General features: G+C 47.4%; 1 protein-coding gene across 1 annotated transcript in view; it reads left to right on the plus strand.

Annotated features, from left to right (window-relative positions):
* LOC126198593 (apoptosis-inducing factor 1, mitochondrial) overlaps positions 1 to 18663 on the plus strand; it is a 127032-nt gene extending 108369 nt beyond the window's left edge. Inside the window, exon 12 of the mRNA XM_049935042.1 lies at positions 18322 to 18663. Within this exon, the coding sequence (XP_049790999.1) occupies positions 18322 to 18393 (72 nt within the window). The 3' untranslated portion in view covers positions 18394 to 18663. The remainder of the gene's footprint in view (positions 1 to 18321) is intronic.
* Positions 18664 to 21921: the final 3258 nt, after the last annotated feature.

Raw genomic sequence — 21921 nt, forward strand, 5'->3', positions numbered from 1 at the left:
GCTCAAGTCTCACAAGTTACTAATCAATGCGCAGTGTGGATTTTGAACCTGCTGTTCTGCAGTTGACCATCTCATCACTTTGTCCACCCATATCATGAATAGTTTTCAGTGGAAATCCCAGACTGTGGCCGTGTTTATCGATTTGGAGAAAGCCTACGACACCTGCTATTGGACTGGTATCCTCCATACTCCCTACACGTGCAGCTGCAGAGGCCGAGTGCCCTGTTTCCTACAGGGATTTTTAAAAGGCCGAGTTTTCAAGGTATGTGTGTGTTCTACCTTGTCAGACATCTTTATCCAGGAGAACGGTGTGCCTCGTTGTTCCGTCCTGAGCTTCATTCTCTTTACTGTCACCATTAACCCTCTAATGACCTGTCTCCTGCTGGGAATCTTCGGCTCCCTTTTCATTGACTATTTTGCCATCTGTTGCAGTTCTCCATGGATTTGTCTCATTGAGGGGCATCTAGAGTGATATCTCGATCGTCTTGGCTTATGGAACATTGACAATGACTTTTATTTCCCTACAGACTAAACCTTTGTATGAATTCCTGGCAGCACAGTTTTTCTTCCACTGTCTTTACATCTTGGGCCTGTTGCTCATCTGTTTGTCAAAACTATAAAATTCCTGGGGCTCCTGCTCAATAGGAAACTTTCTTGGTCCTCCCACGTGTCTTACCTGGCAGCCCACTGTATGTGGTCTCACAATGTCGTGTGTGGCCTCAATGGCACTTCCTGGTGAACAGATCGAATCATCCTCCTCTGTTTCTATCTTCCCTTGTCCTTTTGAAACTAGACTATGGGTGCTTTGTTTATGCATATGCATATTCATCCCTGTTATGCCATCTGAATACTATTCACCATCATGGCATCTGTTTGGCAACTGGCGCCTTTTACATTAGCCCGGTTGAGTGTCCGTATGCAGAAGCTGCCGAGCTACTGCTATCCTACTGCCATGACTTCCTCCTCAGCTGGTATGCATGCCATTTGACTGCCATGCATGGCCACCCATCCTATGCCGCCTCCTTCGATGACTCCTTTGATCGCCAGTATGGGATGTCCCACTTCTCCGTTTACCTCCTGAAGTTCGCTTCAGGCTCTTGCTCAGGCAGCGTAACTTCATATTGTCCGGAGCTCATGGTCTCGCAGTCGCGTTCATGCTTAACGAGCACGGGGTCCCAGGTTCGATTCCCAGTGGGGTCAGGGATTTCACCTGCCTCGAGACGACTGGGTGTTTATGTTGTCCTCATCATTTCATCCTCATTCATGTAGGTGGTGAGATTGGACTGAACAAAGGTTGTGAATTTGTATGGGTGCTGATAACCACGCAGTTGAGCGCCCCACAAACCAAACATCATCCATCATCATCATCATCATTTACTTCATACTATGTGCAACTTTTCTGGCGAGTGTGAACCCTTCACCACCTTGAGTTCATCTGGTGGCCCGTGTTCACCTCTACCTACATTTGCTTCCTACGGGCACTACTCCAGCCTCGCTCTATCGTCTTCAGTTTCATGACCTTTGCATGGAGCTTCACGATAGTGCCTTTGTGTACACTGATGGCTCTCGGGCTGACCATGGTGTCGGATGTGCCTTCGTCATTGGTGCCAACGTTTTTCATATTAGCTTCCAGCCAGTATTTACAGCAGAGCTTTTCGCCCTGTATCAAGTCACGCTGCACATCCGGTGACAGGCTTTTTAGTTGTCATCTGGTTAGACACTCTGTGTGCCCTTAAAGCCTCTCTATGTTGCACACTGTCCATCCCTTAGTGCAATGGGTCCAGAAAAGCTGTCACTTGCTCACTCATGATGGAGCCACTGTTATTTTTATGTGGGTTCCTGGTTGTGTTGGTCTGACAGGAAATGAGGCCACTGACACTGCTGCCAAGGCTGCAGTTCTTGTACCTCAGCCCACAAGTTCTTACATTCCCTCCGATGATTCTGTGTTGCAGACTGTTGGCAGTTGGTGACACTTTGGCATCATCACTGATCCTCCCTTCATGGGAACCAGCTCTGGGTTATTAAGCCTCTCCCAAGGGCTTGCACGACCACCTCTTGCAGCGGGGAGACAATTATAACTAGGTTGCATATTGGGCACTGTGTTTTTAACCATCACCATTTTTAGGTGGTGCTCCCCCACCACTTTGTGCACATTGCACTCAACTTTTGACAGTCAACCATTTCCTGATGGAATGCCTTTTTTTAACAACTTACGTTCTCATTTGTGTTTGCTGTCTGAGCTATCAGCTGTGAAGTGCAGGCTGTCAACCGCGTTTTACTTTTTATCTGTCATAGCAATATGATGAAGGCCATTTAATTTTTAGTTCTGGACCTCAGTTTCTCTATGACGTATTTTGTAACTTTGATTTGATTTGATATTTATCAGGGAAGCAAGAACAACATTGGTCAAGCCCGCTGCTGCCCACTCCGAAACAGAGTTTATTGTATGCTATCGTTCCCTGTGTCTCTAGTAAAGCCAACCAATGCCCTTGAACAGTGCAAGGAGACCCTTTACTAGTGCTTTGCTGGACACATTTCTTTCTTTTAATCTCCAATGCCTCGCTTTCGGAGATCATACATGATGCATTTGCCACACCCACACCACACATCCTACGTTTGGGCTCTGCTTCTATTATCCCCCTTGTATGTAGGTGTTTTTTGAAATTCCCCTGGCCTGACAATAGTCCAACCATGAGTTTAATTTCTTGCCACGCAGGGTAACCACGCGGTCTGAGGCGTCTTTTCACGGTTCCCCCCGTTGGAGGTTAAAGTCCTCCCTCAGGCATGCGTGTGTGTGTTGTCTTTAGTGTAAGTTAGTTTAAGTTAGGTTAAGTAGTGTGTAAGTCTAGGGACCGATGATCTCAGCATTTTGGTCCCATAGAACCTTACCACAAATCTCCAAAAATTCCATTTCTCTCCTGTTCAAGCCCAGGATTGAGAGACTTCTCTTAGAACATGGCTTTGGCATCAGTACCTTGCCATGTTTTTACTGTTGGAACTTAACCCAATATTCTGCATGCTTTCCCGTTGTCCAGTCTCAGTTTTATTTTGATCATTGCCTTGGTGATTGTCAGGGCAGGTTCTGGTGCAAAAAATGGTGTCATCGCCCAAATCCTGGCCAACCTATTGAGTTGCTCATTACCACTAATTTCAGCAGGAACCCACAATAGGTTTACCCTATTGGTTTCCTCTAGCTCCACGAGGTCTTTGTAGCATTCTGCCATGATATTTGATCATTTTGCATAGGCTGACAGTACTTTCAGGGCTGCTTAGCTGTCTGAATAAATGAAAATGCTACGACCTCTGTAGCATATCCACAAATTCTCCTCCATACACATCCTGAAAGCAGATATTTCTGCTTGAAGCACAGTAGCCATCTTCCCTAGAGAGATTGTACTCTCCAGCCTTGGTGGCATGCTGTATACCCTGGCCCCAACACCTTGGTCTTTTTTCGAACCATCAGTGAACCAGACTATGTCCCCAGTACGGTGTCGAAATTTGTTCTCCCAGAGCTCTCTACTTTCAACTACTGCATTGAAAGGCTTGTTGAAGCAGCTGGGAGTTGTTATATAGTTGGCCATCATTTCCACACTCAGTATTTTAGTGTGAGATCCTGGATATCCCAGTGATTTCCAGTTTTTGTCAGTCTGTAACCTGTATGCTCCAGCTGCTGCCTCTATCTTTACCCACGGGTGTAATGGGGGCATGTCCAGTATGGTTCCCATCCCAGCAGTAGGTGTGCTGCTAATTCCACCTGTGATGGCTAAGCAGGCCAATCTCTGCACCTTAGCAAGCTCCTTAGCAGGTACCTGCTCTTCACCTTTCTCCACCATACTGTAGCCCCATAAGTGATCATAGATCTTACCACCGTGGTGTATATCCAGTACATACACTTGGAGCTTAAGCCCCAGTTTTTACCACAAGCTCTCCTGGTACTCATTAGAGAACCTTTTTCTTTGGAACAGGTGCTCCTCATGTGAGGGGTTCACTATATTCTCATCCAGGGTTACCCCCAGATTTTTCAGTATCCTCTTCATCGGTAGAGTTTCATTGAAAAGCGTGAGATTCCAATATGTGTATTCTATCTGATTTCTCCTAAATGGTACTACAACAGTCTTCTTAGGACTGACCCTTAGATGCTGTTTCATGTGCCAATTTTACACAATGTTCAATGCTCCATGCTCCTGGTGCCATAGCTCTAACTGTACTTGAAAATTTGCCGAGTGTTACTATGACAAGATCATCTGTGTATTCCTGGCAAAAGTACTGTCTAGAGTTTAATTCTACAATAAGTTCATTCATCACAAGGTTCCACAGTAGAGGGGACGGGACCCCTCATTGTGGACAGCCTCTGATGGTGTTGATTACTTTTTTCATCCTGGTGGCTTTTACCTTTCTACAACTAAGCATGGCTCTAATCGACCTGCAAATGGTGGTCTCCAAGCCATGCACCTCTGCTGCCTTAACCATGGATTCAAAGGTCATGTTGCAAAAGCCCCTTCGATGTCCAAGAAGATGCAGAGGGCTATTTCCTGAAAGTGTAGTGCTTTCTCCACCTTCCCAACAAGTTGGTGGGGTGCAGTTTCACACGATTTTCCTAATTGGTATGCATGTTGGTTTATGTGTAGAGGTACCCTAGTTAACCTCCTCTCCCAAACATGCATGTTGACCAGTTTTTCTAATGTTATGAGAAGAAAGTAGGACAGACTGACGTGCCTCATATCCTTGGCCTTGGTATGATCAGTTCTCCCAGGTTTGGAATGAAGACAACCTTCACTGCCCTCCAGACGTTAGGAATGATTCCTGCTGCTAGGCTAACCCTACATAACCTGCATAGGAATCTTACTAAGTTCACTCTTTCTTGTTGCAGGAGTGCTGGAAAAATTCTATCTACAGTCCTATTCGTACACTTCTTAGTGATTGAGTAGTTGCATGGTATGATGGAAGAGCCCCGCTGCCTCTACTGCCTCCTCTAACTCTACCTGATTACTTATCAAAGTACTGACTTCCTATAGGCTTGAGTCGAGGTCCCTCCTATATGCCTCTCAGACCATTTTCCTAGGATTCGTATAGGACATTGGTTGTCTAATGCCCATTTCAACCTCGAACTAAGTATACATGTGGTCTCATGAGGATGGCTCTAAGCCACAAGCCGTTGTTTGACATAACTACCAATCAAAGTGAAACTGAAGGTTATGTCAGTTACCTCTATATTCCTAAATGTGGGTACCTTGCCCCTATTGAGGATCTCTAAGTTATTAGCTAGAAGAAATTCTAGAAAATTCATACCTCTGCTGTTGGTGTCTGTGCTGCTCCGCACTAAGTTGTGGCATTAGCATCACATCCAACCAATGGTTGGTCACCCTGTTGTATACAGACTTCCGTCAGTCTCATCACCTCCTGAGGAGGAGCAGTGCTGTCCTCTTAAGGAAGGTATGCCAACGCCATTACAAACTCCCTCGTGATACCTTCCTCGTGTTGCCGCATCCTGATGGTCACTAACTCCCTAGAACAGAAGTCCACCATCAGCATGAAGGGGATTCCATTTTTCGCATAAATGCACTTTCTGGAGTTTCTTGTATTTCTAGCGTAAACGAGCTTACCTCCAGTGCCTCAGAGACCTGATAGGGTTCCTGAATCAGGGCCCCATCCATGTCTTGACTTCCCGGAAGATGACTCAGGGCAGCAGTGGCCCCGTTACTGTGTGCAGATTTATCTGCAGCACATTTAGTCTCCATCTTGCTGCCATTTTCACTGCTGATGTCTTTCATTACCCTGATGGCAATATGTGAGAACCCCAAGAATAGTCTCAGGGCCTGTTCCCTCATTCCCTTCAGGGACTTCTCTCTGACTTCCACCACAAGGGTTTGCCCATTTGGTGCAACCTTCCGGTTGATTACCTTCCAATCCTCTGTCAATACTTTCAGATTTTAAGACCCTATTTTCTCAGAGTGTCTGGAGAGTTTTCCTTAAGAAGTTTTGTTACTCAGATTAATATCACTGTGGTCTTGAAGAGGCCAGCCACTGTCTTTACTAGCAGCTTTGCATCCTCCCATGATGATATTAGGGGCACCTTTCCCTTAAGCCAGTCGACTGTACCCACCCCCTCACAGACAAAGATAAGAGCACTGTTATCCAGACACTCTCCTGAGTTCATGTTCTGGACCAGCGTCCCCCCCAATCTTCTTAGAGAGAGCTGTCTGCACGAGCTGCTCCTGCTGTGAGGTGATCTTGACCAGTGGATAGCTTTGCTGGATAACTGCCATCCTAAAAACAGAGACTACTATTTCTTGCCCCGGCTTTTTCTGGATATGCTTATCCTGAGAAGTGGGAGTCTTATTAGATTCCTCGCTTGTTCGCTTACTGCCTACCCTCGATGTAGAAGGGATATGTGCACCCCCTGCACTCTGGGGGCAGTCTCCTCTTGAAGTTGTTGCTCTCAAGCCCTTTTAGTTCCCTCCTCTTTTGTTCAGGAAGCCACTCTTTTCCTTCTTGTAGCTTTTGTTCTTCAAGAAGTTTCCTCCTCTGAGCCCCAGACAAGCCTTTGATCTTAATCTGGTCCAACTTCTTAGTAACCGATACCACTTCTTGAACAGGTCTGCCCCCCCCCACCCCGTTCAGCTGAGGAGAAGTTTTCCATCAGTTCCAGCCCCTATATATGAGGGGAAACTGAAAGGATGTTGGTTTTAAGGGAGAGGGTAAGGAGTCATTCCAATCCCGGGAGCGGAAAGACTTCCTTAGGGGGCAAAAAAGGACAGTTATACACTCGCGCACACACACACCCATATCCAACCACACATACACAGACACAAGCAGATATTTGTAAAGGCAAAGAGATTTGGCAGAGATGTCAGTTGAGGCAGAAGTACAGAGGCAAAGATATTGTTGAAAGACAGGTGAGGTGTGAGCAGCAGCAACTTGAAATTAGCGGAGGTTGAGGCCTGGCGGATAACGAGAAGAGAGGATATACTGAAGGGCAAGTTCCCCTCTTCGGAGTTCTGACAGGTTGGTGTTAGTGGGAAGTATCCAGGTAACCCGAACAGTGTAACACTGTGCTAAGATGTGCTGGCCGTGCACCAAGGCATGTTTAGCCACAGGGTGATCCTCATTACCAACGAACACTGTCTGCCTGTGTCCATTCATGCGAATGGACAGTTTGTTGCTGGTCATTCCCACATAGAAAGCTTCACGGTGTAGGCAGGTCAGTTGGTAAATCACGTGGGTGCTTTCACACATGGCTCTGCCTTTGATCGTGTACACCTTCTGGGTTACAGGACTGGAGTAGATGGTGGTGGGAGGGTGCATGGGACAGGTTTTACACCAGGGGCGGTTACAAGGGTAGGAGCCAGAGGGTAGGGAAGGTGGTTTGGGGATTTCATAGGGATTAACTAAGAGGTTACGAAGGTTAGGTGGACGGCGGAAAGACACTATTGGTGGAGTGGGGAGGATTTCATGAAGGATGGATCTCATTTCAGGGCAGGATTTGAGGAAGTCGTATCCCTGCTGGAGAGCCACATTCAGAGTCTGATCCAGTCCTAGAAAGTATCCTGTCACAAGTGGGGCACTTTTGTGGTTCTTCTGTGGGAGGTTCTGGGTTTGAGGGGATGAGGAAGTGGCTCTGGTTATTAGCTTCTGTACCAGGTCGGGAGGGTAGTTTCGGGATGCGAAAGCTGTTTTCAGGTTGTTGGCGTAATGGTTCAGGGATTCCGGACTGGAGCAGATTCGTTTGCCACGATGACCTAGACTGTAGGGAAGGGACCGTTAGATGTGGAATGGGTGGCAGCTGTCATAATGGAGGTACTGTTGCTTGTTGGTGGGTTTGATGTGGACGGACGTGTGAAGCTGGCCATTGGACAGATGGAGGTCAACGTCAAGGAAAGTGGCATGGGATTTGGAGTAGGACCAGGTGAGTGTGATGGAACCGCAAATTAGAACAGCATGCCACCCTCCACCTCAAAAAAACTATCCGATCTCCTGGTTTCTCACCTCCGGAAAGGCAACTCACTCACCCTTCACAACCTTTCCAGCAAACCTCAACCTCCTCTCATTGCACACAAACCCAGTCTCTCGCATCTACTCAGTCTCCCACTTAGAGCTCCATTCCCTCCAAAACCTCAAAATTCCAATCAACACAATCTGGAACCACAACACCCTAATTGAGTAGTTAACCTTTCCTCCAAACCTCTCTCCCAATCCGAAACCTCTGTCCTATCCAAAGGCCTCACCTTCAACCCCACTCCCAGATTCAACCAAACAGCCCTCGTCAAAGATTTACTGTCCTGCACTCGTACTCTCTGCTGGAAATATCACTTTGCCACGAAGAAATATGATCCTAATCCTACTCCTAATGATCCAACTCCCCAAGACCCTATCCAAATTGAACCCTGCCTGGAACAGTTCCGTCCTCCGTCACAGCGGGACGCAACTCCTCTTCCTCAAAATCACCCTCTGCAAACCTTCCAGGAATTTGACTTCCAGCCTTGCTTCACAATCCTTCTTAAAAAACCTTAATCCTACTCCCAACATCACCACTGCTGAACTCCAAGCTATCCGTGATCTGAAGGCTGACCGATCCATCGTCATTCTTCCGGCCGACAAGGGTTCCACGACCGTGGTACTTGATCGTCGGGAGTATGTGGCTGAGGGACTGCGTCAGCTTTCAGACAACACCACATACAAAGTTTGCCAAGGTAATCCCATCCCTGATGTCCAGGCGGAGCTTCAAGGAATCCTCAGAACCTTAGGCCCCCAACAAAACCTTTCACCTGACTCCATCAACCTCCTGACCCCGCAGACACCCCGCACCCCTACCTTCTACCTTCTTCCTAAAATTCACAAACCCAATCATCCCGGCCGCCCCATTGTAGCTGGTTACCAAGCCCCCACAGAACGTATCTGTGCCTACGTAGATCAACACCTTCAACCCATTACATGCAGTCTCCTATCCTTCCCCCCCTGCGGGTTCGGGGGTTAGAATAGGCCCGCGGTATTCCTGCCTGTCGTAAGAGGCGACTAAAAGGAGTCTCAAACTTTTCGGCCTTATGTGATGGTCCCCTGTTGGGTTTGACCTCCATCTCTCCAAATTTTCCGAAGAGCGAGCCGATTGGGGAAGGGTGCCTTACTTGGTGCATTGTGTCCATCTTGCGATCAGACCTTTCACCAGCTTCTTCGCCGTTGAATTGCAGTCCTGCCCGCTTTCCATCTCTTGGGCATGACTACGCTCCTGCATGCAGATTACACCTTGCACTGAGCAGTGCCTCTTTCTGCACTGACGGCAACCATGGACCACATGTTACCTAACATACAGCACGGTAGCCAGTCCGTTGTGGTGGGGCCGCCATGTACCCTGTTGGTTGTAGCCCCCTGACAACACAGGGATCGCTCTACTGATGCCTGCGCCGTTAACTACCCACGTATGCCAAGGAGTAGATGCCTATCCTCCTGGGGTATCGGGACTCCCGGCAACGGCCATCCTGCCAGGTGGCTCTTGCTGTGGCTGGGTGGCACCCGTGGGGAGGGCCCTTGGTCGGAGTAGGTGGCATCAGGGCGGATGACCGGCAATGAAGTGTGGTACATTGTCTCTCACTGGTGGCCAGTCGCCAGCAGTCTCTAAGCGTTCTCGGGCTCAATTTAATGCTCAGAAGTACGATCCGAAAACGTTCCCCTCACTGGCCACACAGTGGGAGGAAAGTAAGTCTCAGGATGGCGGTAGCAGTTATTCGCCCCGATTCTTAGTTTGTATGAGAGCTGATGGGGAGTCTTTTCTCTCCACAAAGCCTCAGTTCTTCGTCGAGCATTTAGAGGACAAGTTTGGGGAGGTGGAGGGCTTGTCCAAAATGCGCTCTGGGTCAGTCCTGATACAAACGGCATTCTCTGCCCAGTCACGACGGTTACTTGCTTGTGACAAGTTGGGAGATATTGCCGTTACGATCACACCCCATAAAAGTTTAAATATGGTCCAGGGAGTTATTTACCATAAGGACCTTCTTTTGCAATCTGATGACGAGCTGCGCGCCAACTTAGAGCGCCGAGGTGTACATTTCGTCCGGCACGTTCATCGGGGTCCGAAGGAAAATCAGATTGCTACCAGTGCCTTCATTTTGGCCTTAGAGGGTGATACGTTACCGGAAAAGGTCAAGGTGATGGTCTACCGATGTGACGTCAAGCCCTATATCCCTCCTCCGATGCGGTGCTTCAAGTGCTGGAAGTTCGGCCATATGTCTTCCCGCTGCACTTCCAGCCTCACATGTCGAGATTGCGGACGCCCATCTCATCCCGAAACTCCATGTGCCCCGCCTCCCATCTGTGTCAACTGCGGGGAGCACCATTCATCTTGCTCGCCAGACTGCAGAATCTTTCAGAAAGAACGCAAAATCATGGAATATAAGACCCTGGACCGACTGACCTATACTGAGGCCAAAAGGAAATACGACCGATTACATCTTTTGAGAATGACATCTTCCTACACTGCTGCTACAAACACCTGTGCTAGCCCCATCAGTTTCTCGACTTCCAGCCGGATCGACGAGTAGTACAACTTCTGCCCCCTTGCCAATGGGGGGCTCTACCCACCGGGTTGCTCTTGCGCCACCTACCTCAGGAGCAACACCATCCCACCCATCGGGGACGTCCGTCCCCGCTTGTAAGCCGGAGAAGTGTTCAACTTCTTCGGCTACTCACGCTCACAAGGGGTCCCTTGGGTCCCTCCCTTCCCAGGTTTCCACCAGCGGGAAGGGTGACGACCGACAGTTGTGTAAGTGCCCACAATCTGCTGGTCGTAGGGCTTCACGATCCTCCTCAGTCCCGGAGACTGAATCGGTGAAGCCCTCCCAGCCAGTTAAACCCAAGGAGCAGCGTGGGAAATCCAAGAAGAGCTCTAAGCCCAAGGAACTCGCGGTGGCAGCCACCCCACCGCAACCTTCCAGCTCTGCATCTGAGGACGAGGTGGAGATTCTGGCGTCCGCTGAGGACCTCGATCTCGCCGGTCCCTCAGACGCCATGGATAGCGCTAGCACCGGTGCTCAATTGGAGGCAGCAGGTGACCCAGCGGCGTAATCTGCCTTCCAAGTCCCGTCACGCCTCTCTGACATGGACAATACCATCCTCCAGTGGAACTGCAGCAGTTTCTTCCACCATCTAGCTGAGCTCCGACGACTTCTCAGCCTTCACCCTTTCTTCTGAATTGCTATTCAGGAAACTTGGTTTCCAGCAATGCGAACCCCTGCCCTCCGTGGCTATCGGGGTTATTATAAGATCCGGGCAGCTTATGAAAGGGTATGTGGTGGCGTCTGCATGTATGTCCTCTCTTCACAGCGAGTCTGTACTTCTACAAACAGCTTTAGAGGCTGTCGCTGTTCGGGTGTGGACGCCACAGGCTGTTACCGTCTGCAGTCTTTACCTTCCACCGGATGGTGCTGTCGCGCAGCATGTCCTGGCTGCTCTGATAGCCCAATTGCCGCCACCTTTCTTGTTTCTGGGCGACTTCAACACCCATAATCCTCTGTGGGGTGGGTCAGTGGCTACAGGTCGAGGCGCCACCATTGAGCATTTATTAGCACAGCTCGATCTTTCGCTTTTAAATGATGGTTCCTCCAGACACTTTAGCGTGGCGCATGGCACGTACTCCGCCATCGACCTTTCGGTCTGCAGCCCTAGCCTCTTACCGTCTGTCCAATGGAGGGTGCATGACGACCTGTGTGGTAGTGACCACTTTCCGATCTTTCTGTCACTACCACAGTGTCAGTCTTCTCTGCGCCCTTGCAGTTGGGCTATGAATAAGGCTGACTGGGACTTGTTTTCCTCCACTGCCGCTATTGAGCCTCTCTCTGGTGACGACATTGATGCGGTGGTTCAGTCGGTCACCACCGGCATCGTTACTGCCACTGAATCTGCCACTCCCCGTTCTTCTGGGTCCCCTCGGCGGCGTCCTGTACCTTGGTGGTCGCCTGAGATCGCTGCAGCGATTAAAGATCGCCGGTGGGCGCTCCAGCGTCACAAGCGACATCCCTGCATTGAACACCTCATCACCTTCAAACAGCTGTGTGCGCGGGCCCGCCGCCTTATCTGCCAAAGCAAGCAGGAGTGTTGGGAGCGGTATGTGTCCACCATTGGCCTCCATGTCTCTCCATCGCAGGTCTGGGCCAAGATTCGACTCCTCTACGGCTATCGGACCCCTGTCAGCGTCTCTGCACTCTCACTGATTGGAGCAGTCTGTACAGACTCCGACGAAATTGCCAACAGCTTGGCAGCATTTTGCTCTTAGTTCCGCTTCTTCCAGTTACCCACTGGCCTTCCACTCCATTAAAGAGCGGATGGAACGTCGGAGCCTTTCACTTCGCACCCACCATTCTGAATCCTATAATGCTCCATTCAGTGAGTGGGAATTTCACAGCACCCTTGCCACTCGCCCCGATACCGCTCCTGGGCCAGATCGCATCCACTGTCAGCTGCTGAAACACCTTTCAGTGGACTGCCAGCGATGGCTCCTCGACCTTTACAATCGCATTTGAGTCGAGGGTGAGTTTCCGTCGCAATGGCGGGAAAGTATTGTTATCCCCATTCTGAAACCTGGGAAGAACCCTTTGGAGGTGGACAGCTACCGTCCCATTAGCCTCACCAACGTTCTTTGCAAGTTGCTTGAACGGATGGTGGGCCGGCGGTTGAACTGGGTACTGGAATCACGGGGCCTTCTGGCTCCATCTCAGGGTGGGTTCCGTAAAGGCCGCTCCGCCGCCGTCAATCTGGTGAGCCTGGAGTCGGCCATCCGTACTGCCTTTGCCCGCCGTCAGCACCTGGTCGCTGTCTTTTTCGACATGCGGAAGGCGTACGATACGACCTGGCGCCATCACATCCTTTCTACACTTCATGGATGGGGTCTTCGGGGCCCTCTGCCGATCTTTATCTGCAATTTTCTGTCGTACCGTACCTTCCGCGTGCAAGTTGCGGACTCCCATAGTTCCTCCCGAGTCCAAGAGAACAGTGTGCCCCAGGGATCTGTTTTAAGTGTCTGCCTGTTTTTAATAGCCATTAACGGGCTCGCTGTGGCGGTGGGGACGTCTGTCTCAGCGTCCCTGTATGCTGACAACTTCTGCCTTTACTACAGCTCTATTGGCATTGCAGCTGCTGAACATCAGCTACAGGGCGCTATCTGTAAGGCGCAGTCTTGGGCTGTAGCACATGGCTTTCAGTTTTCGGCTGCCAAGACCTGTGTTACGCATTTCTGCCGGCACGCTCTGTTCACCCGGAGCCGCGGCTATATCTTGATGGCGAATTTCTTGCTGTGGTTGAGACGCACAGGTTTTTGGGTGTAGGTTTTGATGCCCGCTTGACTTGGCTGCCTTATATTCGGCAGCTTAAACAGATGTTTTGGCGGCATCTGAATGCTCTGCAATGCCTGAGCCACACCCGCTGGGGCGCCGACCGATCTACTCTCCTACGGCTCTACCAGGCGTTAATCCAGTCTCGTCTGGATTATGGGAGCCTGGCTTATGGCTCAGCATCCCCATCTGCACTGCGGGTACTGGACCCTATCCTCCACAGTGGGATACACCTTGCCACTGGTGCCTTCCGGACCAGCCCTGTGGACAGCACACTAGTGGAGGCAGGTGTCCCTCCCCTGCGGTTACGGCGCCAATGTTTGCTGGCGGCTTATGCTGCCCATGTTTACAGCCTGCCCGGGCATCCTAACTACCGTCTACTATTCCCACAGTCACACGTCCATCTGCCAGAACGTCGGCACAAGGTTGGATGTACGATCACGGTCCGCATCAGAGCGCTTCTCTCCGGGCTTGGGGCTTTACCTCTTCTGCCTCCTTTCTGGGCACCTCTGTGTACACCCCCGTGGTGTGTGCCTCGCCCTCGCCTTCAGCTGGAATTGGCACAGGGCCCGAAGGACTCAGTCCCTCCGGAGGCCTTCCGCCACCGCTTTCTTTCTATCCTCGCAACGTATCGGGGCTCTGACATTGTTTACACTGACGGCTCGATGGTTGCTGGTTGTGTCGGTTATGCGCTCACTCTAGGGGACCATACCGAACAACGTTCCTTGCTGGATGGCTACAGCGTTTACACTGCTGAGCTGGTCGCCATCTTTCGAGCCCTAGAGTATATCCGCTCCTGCTCAGGTGAGTCCTTTGTGATCTGTAGCGATTCCCTGAGTGGTTTACGAGCTCTCGACCAGTGTTTCCCTCGTTCTCGTCTGGTGATGACTATCCAGGAGTCCCTGCATACTCTTGCCCATTGCGGCCGCTCTGTGGTCTTAGTGTGGACCCCCGGTCATGTCGGTATCCCGGGCAATGAACATGTTGACCGCCTGGTGAAAGAGGCCACCAGTAAACCACCTCTGGAGATAGGCCTCCCGGTGACTGATTTGCGGGCAATCTTACGCCGAAAACTTTTTGGTTTATGGGACACTGAATGGCGCAACCTGCCCATGCTCAACAAACTTCGCCTATCAAGGCGACGACGACTGTGTGGCGGTCGTCCCTTCGCGTCTCCCACCAGGAGTCTGTTGTCCGCTGCCAGCTGCGCATTGGGCACACTCGGCTGACACACGGCCACTTATTGCGCCGTGAGGACCCAACTCTATGTCGCTGCGGCTCCGTTTTATCTGTGGTGCACATTTTATTGGATTGTCCGCTTTTAGCTGTGCTCAGGCAGACGTTCGCACTGCCTGACACGCTCCCTGCCCTTTTATCTGATGACCCTGCTATGGCTGGCTTAGTTTTACGTTTTATTCGGGCAGGGGGTTTTTATAATTTAATCTGAGTGTTTGTGTTTTATTTTATTGTTTTGTGTTGATTCTGGCCTTTGGCCTACGGTTTTAAACTGTGTTTTTTCATGTGTTCTCGGTGGTTGGCTTTTCCTTTTTTTTTTGTTCCTATGGTCGGCCAACCACCGTCACACTCTGTGTGATTTAAGTTCGTCTTGTCTGGTCTTTATCTATGTTTCTCTTGTTCTGTGTCGTCTGTGCTCTATTCTGTTAATCGTTTTTATTCTCTGTGGGTGTTTTTAGGATTTGGAAAAAGGGACCGATAACCATAGCAGTCTGGTCCCTTTAATCCCACAAACCAACCAACCAACCAAAGACACCAACCACTTTCTCGAACGCCTGGAATCCTTACCCAATCTGTTACCCCGGAAACCATCCTTGTAACCATTGATGCCACTTCCTTATACACAAATATTCCGCACGTCCAGGGCCTCGCTGCGATGGAGCACTTCCTTTCACGCCGATCATCTGCCACCCTACCTAAAACCTCTTTCCTCATTACCTTAGCCAGCTTCATCCTGACCCACAAATTCTTCACTTTTGAAGGCCAGACATACCAACAATTAAAGGGAACAGCCATGGGTACCAGGATAGCCCCCTCGTACGCCAACCTATTCATGGGTCGCTTAGAGGAAGCCTTCTTGGTTACCCAGGTCTGCCAACCCAAAGTTTGGTACAGATTTATTGATGACATCTTCATGATCTGGACTCACAGTGAAGAAGAACTCCGGAATTTCCTCTCCAACCTCAACTCCAAATCCCATGCCACTTTCCTTGACGTTGACCAAAATCCGTCCAATGGCCAGCTTCACACGTCCGTCCACATCAAACCCACCAACAAGCAACAGTACCTCCATTATGACAGCTGCCACCCATTCCACATCTAACGGTCCCTTCCCTACAGTCTAGGTCTTCGTGGCAAACGAATCTGCTCCAGTCCGGAATCCCTGAACCATTACACCAACAACCTGAAAACAGCTTTCGCATCCCGCAACTACCCTCCCGACCTGGTACAGAAGCAAATAACCAGAGCCACTTCCTCATCCCCTCAAACCCAGAACCTTCCACAGAAGAACCACAAAAGTGTCCCACTTGTGACAGGATACTTTCCGGGACTGGGTCAGACTCTGAATGTGGCTCTCCAGCAGGGATACGACTTCCTCAAATCCTGCCCTGAAATGAGATCCATCCTTCATGAAATCCTCCCCACTCCACCAAGAGTGTCTTTTCGCCATCCACCTGACCTTCGTAACCTCTTAGTTCATCCCTATGAAATCCCCAAACCACCTTCCCTACCCTCTGGCTCCTACCCTTGTAACCGCCCCTGGTGTAAAACCTGTCCCATGCACCCTCCCACCACCATCTACTCCAGTCCTGTAACCCGGAAGGTGTACACGATCAAAGGCAGAGCCACGTGTGAAAGCACCCACGTGATTTACCAACTGACCTGCCTACACCGTGAAGCTTTCTATGTGGGAATGACCAGCAACAAACTGTCCATTCGCATGAATGGACACAGGCAGACAGTGTTCGTTGGTAATGAGGATCACCCTGTGGCTAAACATGCCTTGGTGCACGGCCAGCACATCTTGGCACAGTGTTACACCGTTCGGGTTACCTGGATACTTCCCACTAACACCAACCTGTCAGAACTCCGGAGATGGGAACTTGCCCTTCAGTATATCCTCTCTTCTCGTTATCCGCCAGGCCTCAACCTCCGCTAATTTCAAGTTGCTGCCGCTCACACCTCACCTGTCTTTCAACATCATCTTTGCCTCTGTACGTCTGCCTCAACTGACATCTCTGCCGAATCTCTTTGCCTTTACAAATGTCTGCTTGTGTCTGTGTATGTGTGGTTGGATATGGGTGTGTGTGCGAGTGTATACCTGTCCTTTTTTGCCCCTAAGGTAAGTCTTTCCGCTCCCGGGATTGGAATGACTCCTTACCCTCTCCCTTAAAACCCACATCCTTTCAGCTTCCCCTCTCCTTCTCTCTTTCCTGATGAAGCAACCGTTGGTTGCGAAAGCTAGAATTTTGTGTGTATGATTGTGTTTGTTTGTGTTTCTATCGACCTGCCAGCGCTTTCGTATGGTAAGTCACATCATCTTTGTTTTTAGATATATTTTTCCTGTGTGGAATGTTTCTGAGATCTCAACTTGCCCCTCAGTATTGCTATTTTCTTTCTTGTCCATTTTGGTCCTATGAGATATGGGGATGCAGTTGGTCCATATCACGGAGACCCCACGCGGTGCAAGGCTAATTACTTAGAGAGGTCGCCCGGTATCCCTGAGGCTACATTCACGACACATCTTACCATGTGCCACTCACCCATTGGCATGAATGGCATCACACCTTGGATTGGGTATTGAGTAGTTGGGAAGGGACAAGGAATGGATGTCTGATGACAGGTCATTGTGGGACACACTTAGTCTGCTCCATCAGCCAAGACCTTACTGACTGTAGCTTCCCACAGCAATCATATCCCTCAGCTTTACGCAAAGACAGAAGCCTCTTCGCCTGCACTAAGGGTTTATAGATCTTTCTCCATGTCACTGTTTCTACCTGTCTTCTCTTCTGTTGATTGGGATTGATGTGTAGTCATTTTTCACTCCTCTCTTTGTCTTGGTGTTCTACAGTTTTGATATGTGCTATGACCCTAGTTGTTTTTTTGCCTTAAAACAAAACAAAACTGGATTCATTTACTGTAACTATGAAAGTTACGGAGAATTCCTAGCAAGTATTTGATATCCTTCTTTTTAGATGGCCATTCGTTCAACACACAGTAGCCGGAATGTCCAGTAATTTTCATCTTGAAGGATAGGGCATCAGTATTGAGTAATGTCACAAATCCAAGGGAGTCACCCTGATGAAGGCTGCTTGCAATAGCATGAGAAGTGAGAAGTGTTGATAGTTCAGTCACATCATGAAGTCATACTTCCTAAAATTTTACTGAAGTGTACTGCAGCTACAAAAGCCCACACTTCTAAATTGGGGAACATCATTCATGACACACTGACTGAACAGTTTCTAAAGTTGTGGATGAAATACCTCATAACATTTGAAACAATAACTGGTGTAAGATGAGTTTTGTCAACTGTAATGGTATTTTCCTCACACCTTCCATCATTTTACTCCCACCCCTTTCCGCCTCTCTCCCATGGTTTCCACGATTCGAATCTGTGCATGCCCCCTCCATAAAGTTCATTTTGTCTCAGATCTCTGTACACTCGTGATCTCCTCTCAGCACTAGTCATCCTTCAACCCGCACCTTCAAGTCCCCATATTCACCATCTGTCAACCTATTTCTGAGCTTTCTCCCTTGCATTATTACTTTCTTCACTTTAATGTTTTACCTTCCCCAATCTTCCCAACAATGTACACACTTGCTGCAGCTTAGTGTTAACATTCACTATTGAAGAAGAGAAAGAGTAAAATGCAACAATTGTGACTTCGACCTTTTTTTTCCCCACCTCAACAAATCTTGTAGAAGATGTACTGTATTATTTAGCTTGCTTTTAAGCAGTGAAAGAAATCATAACTTTGTTCTTTTTCAGGTTTTAAAGGATGAGAGCAAGTATGATGATCTAAATGAAGTTGCTAAACTGTTCAATATACATGAAGACTAGAACTGATTTAGTAAGACTGAGTATACATTGCAAACAACAAACACTGTGTTCGTACTTATGTGTATGTGTTTGTGACTGTCCAACGTCAGATAAAATGCAGTGAAGTAGTTCATTGTATGTGGGATGTAGAAACAAATAATTTGTGTGTGAATGATTGAAACATTAAACCCCTGTGTTGTGTTGCTGAAGAATGTAAGCCAATAAGCAGTGTATTTTGTATAAATATACTCAGAACTGAAAAATTAAAAGAAACAATTTGTACATCATCAAGTACAGGCTTGTGTTGCCTCACATTTCTGTGCTATTAGATTGTAGCACATTTTTACTACTGGTATATGTATTGGGTAGTATGGGTGCAACCACGCATTTATTTGATATGGCTTTTAGTGCATAAAAGTACACACTCTCTCTAATCGTGTGTTTTTCAGTGTGTCAGTATTATAAATCAGGTATTTGTTAAAACAGAAGTTCATAGAAAGTAAACAAATAAAATATTTGTAAATTGTTAGAAATCTGTTTCACCACAAGTTTGTAAGATAACCTGTCCATTAAACTTAGCAGTTAACTTCTTTGTAAATACCACAGATAAAATTATACAGCAGAATTTCTCACAAATTATTGTATAAGAGGAGGGGTGTGTTAGGCATCAGGCACTCTGGCTGGGTTGAGGTGTTGACCTTATGCTGTTTCAAGTCACCCACCCTGTTACTAAATCAATCAATGCATGCAGAGGTGGTGTGGCAGCATCATCTCTCTTCCTCGTCTATGCCACCAGTGTCCATAGACACAAGTGATGCTCTCAAGTGATGTAAAGTGACACACTTCTGTTTTCAGTCGTGTGCCAACAGCAGCACCACACATTTGGTGCTACAAAACTGAGCATGGTAATAGCTACCACCTGAGTGAGTATCAGACGTAACAAAATGCATAAAAGATTTTTTAATTATTTTTTTTAATGGACTCTATTACTATTAGGATCAGTTTGTTTCAGCACTGTTCATAAGCTGAGCACCAGTACCTAAACAGTCATCTTGGAACATGGTGCAAATAAAATTTTGTGCATCACAGTTGCCAATTCAAATGATTACGAGTGTTCAGTGAATGCAGTTATCCACCTTGAAATAAAATGAAGAGCATTTTATGAAGTGTGAGCAAATATATTTTTAAGAGACTTTGGAGCTGTCTGTTGTCATTTTAATTCAGTGTGTGATTCCCCTTTATGGTATTGGTGTGTTGTGTTACTGAGTACATTTTGTCACATCTGTGGATAACCTTGTGTAATACACACATACCATGCATACTGTGGATGACAAAATCACATTTGAATGGGTTGCTATATAACGCTGAATTTGCAGTTCACTGTTTTTCATTCCCTTGACAATGTGCTATTCAATATTCTTCACTGTTTGCAACCTGATTCTTTCGAAATGAGTTTCTTATCTTCACATAAATGTAGAACATCTCATCTTTCATGGAATTGGTTGTGATTAAAGTATTTTTGTTGCAGAGGTTGTCCAAAATTACTGTTGTGAAATGCTCAACAGTATTCATCTATATTCACTATTACAAATAAACTAGCTGCATTTGTAAATTGTAACATACACCTCCATAAAATAGTTTGTAAGACTCTGACAAGCGGATTGTCCAATCCAACACGTCAAAACCTATCCTGAGATTTTTTATGTAGGAAGAATACACTGAAAGAAACACATTTTGGTAGATAAGACTCACTGTGCAAGTATTTAAAAAAAATACTCAAAATTCACAAATATTCATAGCACACCAGGTAACTGGAGGAATGTACACCCCTGCTATAGCTGCAGCAAACAGTGCTTGCAAAACACAGTGGATGCATTGCCTCGCTTCACAGTCAATACAGTCATTGCGCGATAGCAATGGAAGTGTTATCGATGATGGTGCCACCAGAGTGGAGTTAGTAAATGCAGTTTTCCATAATTCCTTCACGAAAGATGATGAAATAAATATTCCAGAATTCGAAACCAGAACAGCTGTTACCGTGAGTGACATAAAAGTAGGTATCTTAGGTGTTGCAAAACAAATCACTTAAGAAAGGCAAGTCTTCCGGTCCAGGTGGTATGCCAATCAGGTTCCTTTCAGAGTTTGCAGACACGATGGCGCCTTTCTTAGCAATCATATACAACTGCTCGGTTGACGAAAGGTCTGTTCCTAAAGACTGGAAAGTAGCACAGGTTCCACCATTATTCAAGAAAGGAAATAGGAGTAACCCATTGAATTACAGACCCATATCACTGACCTCAATTTGCAGTAGGATTTTGGAGCATATACTGTATCTCGAACATTATGAATCAACTTGAAGAAAATGACTTATTGACACACAACCAATGCAGATTCAGAAAATATTGTTCTTGTGCAACACAGCTAGCTCTTTATTCCCATGAAGTAATGAGTGCTGTCGACAAGGGATCTCAGATCGATTCCATATTCCTAGATTTCCAGGAGGCTTTTGATACTGTTCCTCACAAGTGATTATTAATCAAATTGCATGCATATGGAGTATCGTCTCAGTTGTGTGACTGGATGCGTGATTTCCTTTCAGAGAGGTCACAGTTCGTAGTGGTAGACAGTAAATCATCGAGTAGAATAAAAGTGATTCCTGGTGTTTCGCAAGATAGTGTCATAGGCCCTCTGCTGTTCCTGATTTACATAAATGATTTAGGTGATAATCTGAGCAGCCCCCTTACATTGTTTGCAGGTGACACGGTAATTTACCGTGTAGTAAAATCATCGGACAATCAATTCCAATTACAAAATGATCTAGAGAGAATTTCTGTATGGTGCGAAAAGTGGCAATTAGCACTAAACAAAGAAAAGTGTGGGGTCATCCACATGGGTACTAAATGAAATCCTATAAATTTTGGGTATACGATAAATTGCACAAATCTAAGGGCTGTCAATTCGACTAAATACCTAGGAATTACAACTAGAGCAACTTAAATTGGAAAGACCACATAGATAATATTGTGGGGAAGGCGAAACAAAGACTGCACTTTGTTGGCAGAACACTTACAAGATGCAACAAACCCACTAAAGAGACAGCCTACATTACACTTGTCCGTCCTCTGCTGGAATATTGCAGCGCAATATGGGATCCTTACCAGGTAGGATTGACGGAGGACATCAAAAAAGTCAAAGTAGGGCAGCTCATTTCGTGTTACCGCGCAATAGGGGTGAGAGTGTCACTAATATTATACGTGAATTGGCGTGGCAGTCACTGAAACAAAGGCAGTTTTCTTTGCGGTGAGATCTACTTACAAAATTTCAATCACTAACTTTCTCTTCTGAATGCGAAAATATTTTGTTAACACCCACCCACCTACATAGGGAGAAGTCTTAATAAAATAAGATAAATCAGACCTCGAACGGAAATATTTAGGTGGTCCTTTATCCCCCCTCCCCGCGGCATTAGAGAGCAGAATGGTAGAGAAGTAGTTTGAAAATAGTTCGATGAACCCTCTGCCAGGCACTTTAGTATGAATTGCGGAGTAA

Source organism: Schistocerca nitens, chromosome 8, assembly GCF_023898315.1.
Source record: "Schistocerca nitens isolate TAMUIC-IGC-003100 chromosome 8, iqSchNite1.1, whole genome shotgun sequence".
NCBI classification, from domain to species: domain Eukaryota; kingdom Metazoa; phylum Arthropoda; class Insecta; order Orthoptera; family Acrididae; genus Schistocerca; species Schistocerca nitens.